Below are 6,100 nucleotides of genomic sequence, written 5' to 3'. Positions count from 1 at the left end.
GCACATTTTCCCCGACTGCAATTAGGAGGAAAAATGCGATATGGTCCGATGATTTGTTATGAAAGCAAGCTAAGCATCGGGAGCGTAATTACAAGCACTCCGATAGTCTGTATTTGGAGGGAGAACAGGACCACCTGCTGTGTTTTAATAGGTGTGTTTGTATTAGCACACTCCTGTGATCATGGGCATTGCAAGCGCAGGCTGAGTCTACATCAGGAGGATCTTACTTTGCGGAATTCAAAGTGATAATTAACTTTCCCAATCAACTCAATAATTAAGTTTTTCTTCAATCAGGAAGCTTTCTCAGATCAGCACCCCATCCGTCTGCTATTCTCCATTTAACGCAGACCAAAAGCTGGCAAGCCTGGAATAAAACATTACCTTTCCTCAGCTAAGATTCGATCAATGCCACTTTCACATGTAATACAGCTGAAGAGGATAAGAAAGGGGGAGATGGGTTTAATGGGAGAGATATCTGAGAGCATCTGTCATTTAAGAACAGGGAGAAGCTAGCAGGCTGTTCAGCCCATTAGTCTGAGAAGGAGAAGCTGAATATTTCATTAGCTCATACCCTGTCTCTGTACATAAGAGCAGAGTTACTGCTCATACCCTGTCTCTGTACATAAGAGCAGCTCTGCTCGTACCCTGTCTCTGTACATAAGAGCAGAGTTACTGCTCATACCCTGTCTCTGTACATAAGAGCAGCTCTGCTCGTACCCTGTCTCTGTACATAAGAGCAGAATTACTGCTCGTACCCTGTCTCAGTACATAAGAGCAGAGTTACTGCTCGTACCCTGTCTCAGTACATAAGAGCAGAGTTACTGCTCGTACCCTGTCTCTGTACATAAGAGCAGAGTTACTGCTCGTACCCTGTCTCAGTACATAAGAGCAGAGTTACTGCTCGTACCCTGTCTCAGTACATAAGAGCAGAGTTACTGCTCGTACCCTGTCTCTGTACATCAGAGTTGAACCGGTATATAGGGTGTTGAGGCGTGTGAGCGCAAGAGAGAGTGAGGAAGAGTGAGAGAGAGAGAGAGAGTGAGAATGGGAGAATGAGGGAACAAGAAACAGTGAAACGGTGTAAAGGGTGTTCAGGTGTGTGAAGTGGCCAGGTGTGTTGGGTGAACAGGTGTGTGAGGTGAACAGGTGTGTCTGGTGAACAGGTGTGTTGGGTGAACAGGTGTGTTGGGTGAACAGGTGTGTGAGGTGAACAGGTGTGTTGGGTGAACAGGTGTGTGAGGTGAACAGGTGACACTCACTTGATGTTGATGTTGGCGCAGATGATCATGTCGTTGAGCAGGAACACTTTGCGCTCCTTGGATTTGATGACCTGCCCCCTCTCCCCGTACACTGTCTCTATCAGAGTCTCACACAGGATCAGCTGCTTCTGCTCCGAGTTCAGCAACTGGGGTAAAACACACAGGGGTTAGACGCATGCACACACACTCATGCCCACACACACACAGACACACACAGACACACACTCTCTCACACACACAGGCATACATTACATTACATTACATTATTGGCATTTGGCAGACGCTCTTATCCTGAGCGACGTACAGCTGATTAGACTAAGCAGGAGACAATCCTCCCCTGGAGCAATGTAGGGTTAAGGGCCTTGCGTCTCCCAGTCATGTACCTTAACCACTATGCTACAGGCCACCCTATCATACACACATACACAGACATATACAATGCAAACCTACACAGTTATGTAACATTAATGCACAGATTTCTTTCATGTTGCTTCTCTGTATTGACAGATAGGGATAAATTTCATCAGTAATTTGCATGCATTTCATAAACCATATTCCCACGGTGCGGAAATTACAATGGAAAACCAAAGGCAATGAATAGCTGATAAAATAAAGCATGTTTTCATTCAAATATGCAATTTCCGTGATCCTCCAGTGATAGCTAAATCTATGCAATCAGCCTGAAATATAAATATGGGCTTTGCATATCCAACCACACCGTCTCACAGGAAATGAATTATTTCAAATACAGAGATTCTCTAACATTCTTTTGTGCATCCAGTTTTTAATATTGTATACACCCCTTGGTATACAACCTCTCTCGTTTTCTGCCGTGCTGTGTAAACACAGAGCGCCCTCTGGAGTATACAGACAGAACTGGTTTCCAACGCATCAAACGTCTGTGCAAACAACCCTCATTTAAATTCTCATTCGAGCGCTGAAATCCCACACAGATGAGCGATTTTCTGATTTTGTTTCAGCCAAAACGGTAACGTTAGCTCGAATGTTAACACTACCGTCACCGTGCTATCCGCAGGAATGACTGCCAGACAGTGTCCGTCAGTCTTTCTCTCACTCTCCATCGCTCCCGCTCTTTTTCTCCCTGCCTCCCTCTCTCTCTCCCTCTCTCTCTCAGCACAGAAAATAAATTGTTTATGGAGAGCTGAGGATTGTTAAGCACTTAATCAGCTGGCCATAGGCCTCAAACAACCATCAGACCGAGCATATGCACACATTTGCTGTGAAAACATCGAAAGATCCAGATCTGAATAAGAATTATCCTCATAAGGGTGAGTGTGTGTGTCTGTGTGTGTGAAAGATTGTGTACTCACGCATGTGAGCGTGTGTGAGCAAGTGTGAGTACGTATGCGTGAGTGTGTGTGCGGGTTCAGTCTTGAGCGCTCTCTTGCGGACAGTGCTGATTGGTCGACACTCTCTAGTGGTCAGGGCTGATTGGTCGACACTCTCACATTCAGGGCTGATTGGTTGACATGCTTTCACGCTCAGTGCTGAAGGGTCGACAATTTCTCCCACTCAGCACTGATTGGCCGACACTATCTCACGCTCAGCACTGATTGGCCGACACACTCTCACACTCAACACTGATTGGTGGACACTCTCTCATGCTCAGCGCTGATTGGCTGACACTCTCTCCCACTCAGCGCTGTTTGGCTGATACTCTCTCACGCTCAGGGCTGATACACTCTCTCCCACTCAGCGCTGATTGGTCAACACTCTCTCCCACTCAGCGCTGATTGGCTGACACTATCTCACGCTCAGCACTGATTGGCCGACACACTCTCACACTCAACACTGATTGGTGGACACTCTCTCATGCTCAGCGCTGATTGGCTGACACTCTCTCACGCTCAGCGCTGATTGGTCGACACTCTCTCCCACTCAGCGCTGTTTGGCTGATACTCTCTCACGCTCAGCGCTGATTGGTCAACACTCTCTCCCGCTCAGCGCTGTTTGGCTGACACTCTCTCCCGCTCAGCGCTGATTGGTCAACACTCTCTCCCGCTCAGCGCTGATTGGCTGACACTCTCTCCTGCTCAGCGCCGATTGGCTGATACTCTCTCACGCTCAGCGCTGATTGGTTGACACTCTCTCCCACTCAGCGCTGATTGGCTGACACTGTCTCCCGCTCAGCGCTGATTGGCTGACACTCTCTCCTGCTCAGCGCTGATTGGTCGACACTCTCTCCCACTCAGCGCTGTTTGGCTGATACTCTCTCACGCTCAGGGCTGATACACTCTCTCCCGCTCAGCGCTGATTGGTCAACACTCTCTCACGCTCAGCGCTGATTGGCTGACACTCTCTCCCGCTCAGCGCTGATTGGTCGACACTCTCTCACGCTCAGCGCCGGTTGGCTGACACTCTCTCCCGCTCAGCGCCGGTTGGCCGACACTCTCTCCCGCTCAGCGCCGGTTGGCCGACACTCTCTCCCGCTCAGCGCCGATTGGCCGACGCTCTCTCGCGCGTAGCGCCGGTTGGCGGCGGGGCGGCGGTCACCTTGCTCAGGCCGCGGTCGCTGACGCTGCGGGCCAGCTGCTGGATCTCCACCACCTGGTCGGCCACGCGCTTCTGCTCGTTCAGCCGCTCGGCCAGAGACTCCAGCTCCGTCAGGGCCAGCTGCAGGGGCAGCCGGTCGCGGTGGCCCCGCGCCGTGTTCTTCAGCATGTCCTGCAGGGAGAGAGGGGGTCACGCACACCGCCGCGTTCACACCGCGCCTTTAATCTCAGGGCGGAGCGATTTCACAGCACATTGGACCCGAGATTAAACGATGAATGTGCGGTTACGGTGCAGACCGTCACCTTTTAATTTGAGGGTATTTACTGTACTTCCATATTGGGTTATGCGTGCAGGACTTACATCCCGTTTTAAAACATAGCCCCCCCCCTATTTTAGGGGACCAAAAGTAATTGGACAGTTGGCTTCTTAGCGGTTTCAGAGTAGCCAGGTGCATTCAACCGCTTCCTTAATGCAGGTATAAGAAAGCTTTCAGTATCTAGTCTTCATTCTAGGCTTTTGGTTGCCTTTGGAGTCGGTTACTGGCGTATGTGAGGACCAGCGCTGTACCAATCACAGTCAAGGAAGCCACTATGAGGAAATTATACAGAATTATGCAGCTGAACTGAATTTAAGTATTTAAATTAAAAAGTGAGAGAGACAGAGAGAGAGAGAACAGATGTACATCATGGCAATAAAGCTCACTTGAATTTGAATTTGATCGAGAGCAAGAGAGAGCATGAGAGAATCAAAGAGAGCAAGAGAGAAGCGAGGGAGAGTGAGAGATAGTGAGAGTGAGAATGAGACAGAGAGAGCGAGAGAAGGCTGAAGACACAGAGAGACGTCTCCCACACACAGTCAGGTGTGAGACAGCGGGATGTTTCTCCCAGCATACCGCGTGACGACTCACGGTGCCCAGCTGTGCAAATCTCAGCCATCGCCCTGAGCCAATCACACTGCGCGCACCCGCGCTTTCACTTCCTCATGGGGCAGTCCGAGGCATTCCAGAAACTCACACACACTCCAGCGCACAGACACACACACTCCAGCACACAGACATACACACTCCAGCGCACAGTGTGTGTGTGTGTGTGTGTGTGTGTGTGTATATGTGAGTGAGTATGTGTGAGTGTATGTGAGTGTGTGTGTGTGTATGCATATGTGTGTGTGTCTGAGTATGTGTGTGAGGCTGTGTGTGTGTGTGTGTGTGTGTATGCATATGTGTGTGTGTCCGAGTATGTGTATGTGCATGTGTGTGAGTATGTGTGTGTGTGTATGTGAGTGTGTGTGTATGCATATGTGTGTGTGTCTGAGTATGTGTGTGAGTCTGTGTGTGTGTGAGTGTGTGTGTGTGTGACAGTTTAAAGAACTGGTGGCCAGTGGTTTGCCGGTGTCTGTGTGTGTCTGTGCTGGAGGCTGGTTCATCAGCACTGACCTGCAGCAGGAGGATGAACTGGGGGAAGCGCTGGATGGGCTTCACCATCAGGCCGTACAGCGTGATGCGGTCTGCGCTGGACGCCTGCTTCTTCTGCGCGCGGAGTCGGGCCCGAGGGACACGCCAGTACACGGGGACACAGCCCGTAACGGACGGAGGGAGAAACATTCAAACACACTCAGAACACTTCACTGCAGTCCGTTACTCCCGACTCTGAGCTCAGTGCGGTGTCGGCTCTCACACCTCTATCAAATTACACCGCCGCATCACTGAAGAATAGGAAAATGACAAGTGCGATGTCGACGAGAATGACAATCTCTCAGAATAATCTAGAAAGATCAGAGGGAAAGGGCTCTTGAGACTCGCGCTCAATCAGAAAGAGACGGGCGGCGCGGAGGAGATCAGAGAGGCACCGTTTAGCTCGCTCACCTTGAGGAACTCCAGGAAGGCGGGTTTGGAGACACAGGCCTTTTTGATGAGCGCCATGGCGTTGGTGAAGTTGTTAACGTAGTCGCTGTACACGTCCAGCACCATGGACTTGGAGAACTGCAGAAAACATACGGCATCGAGGTGAACCCAGCTGAAAAAAACAGCCGAAACCCGCCTAAACCGGTCAAGCTGGTTTAAAGCTGTGTTTGTGACACTTTTAGCTGGTCTACCAGTTGACCATGAGCTTACTCTTCCAGCTTTAACCAGCTTTGACCGGCACTGACCAGCTACAGACCAGCTAGAAGAGTTGAAAAACAATCTTAAACCATGTTAGAATCCCAGTAGGGCTTAGCTGGATTCCTGTTTAGCTGGGAACATGGACATTCATAACACAAGGAGGCAAAGGGGAGGCGCCCATTATGTCTTTGATTGTATGGACCAGGGATTATCTCAATCACGGTCCTTG

General features: G+C 50.0%; 1 protein-coding gene across 9 annotated transcripts in view; it reads right to left on the bottom strand.

Moving 5' to 3' along the window:
* arhgef10lb (Rho guanine nucleotide exchange factor (GEF) 10-like b) overlaps positions 1–6,100 on the bottom strand; it is a 131,079-nt gene that overhangs the window by 75,917 nt on the left and 49,062 nt on the right. For 6 of the 9 annotated variants that reach the window (XM_061257622.1, XM_061257626.1, XM_061257625.1 and 3 more), the window contains 5 exons: positions 5,635–5,751; positions 5,206–5,298; positions 3,774–3,944; positions 1,260–1,405; positions 1–15 (listed from right to left, as the gene is read on the bottom strand). The exon at positions 1–15 is cut by the window's left edge and continues 239 nt beyond it. In XM_061257622.1, coding sequence (XP_061113606.1) covers positions 1–15; positions 1,260–1,405; positions 3,774–3,944; positions 5,206–5,298; positions 5,635–5,751 — 542 coding nt within the window. The remainder of the gene's footprint in view (positions 16–1,259; positions 1,406–3,773; positions 3,945–5,205; positions 5,299–5,634; positions 5,752–6,100) is intronic. The other 3 variants (XM_061257623.1, XM_061257628.1, XM_061257629.1) reach the window with 1 other exon arrangement.

The sequence above is a fragment of the Conger conger genome, chromosome 10, assembly GCF_963514075.1.
Source record: "Conger conger chromosome 10, fConCon1.1, whole genome shotgun sequence".
Classification (NCBI taxonomy): domain Eukaryota; kingdom Metazoa; phylum Chordata; class Actinopteri; order Anguilliformes; family Congridae; genus Conger; species Conger conger.
This window is presented reverse-complemented; position numbering and strand designations above follow the sequence as displayed.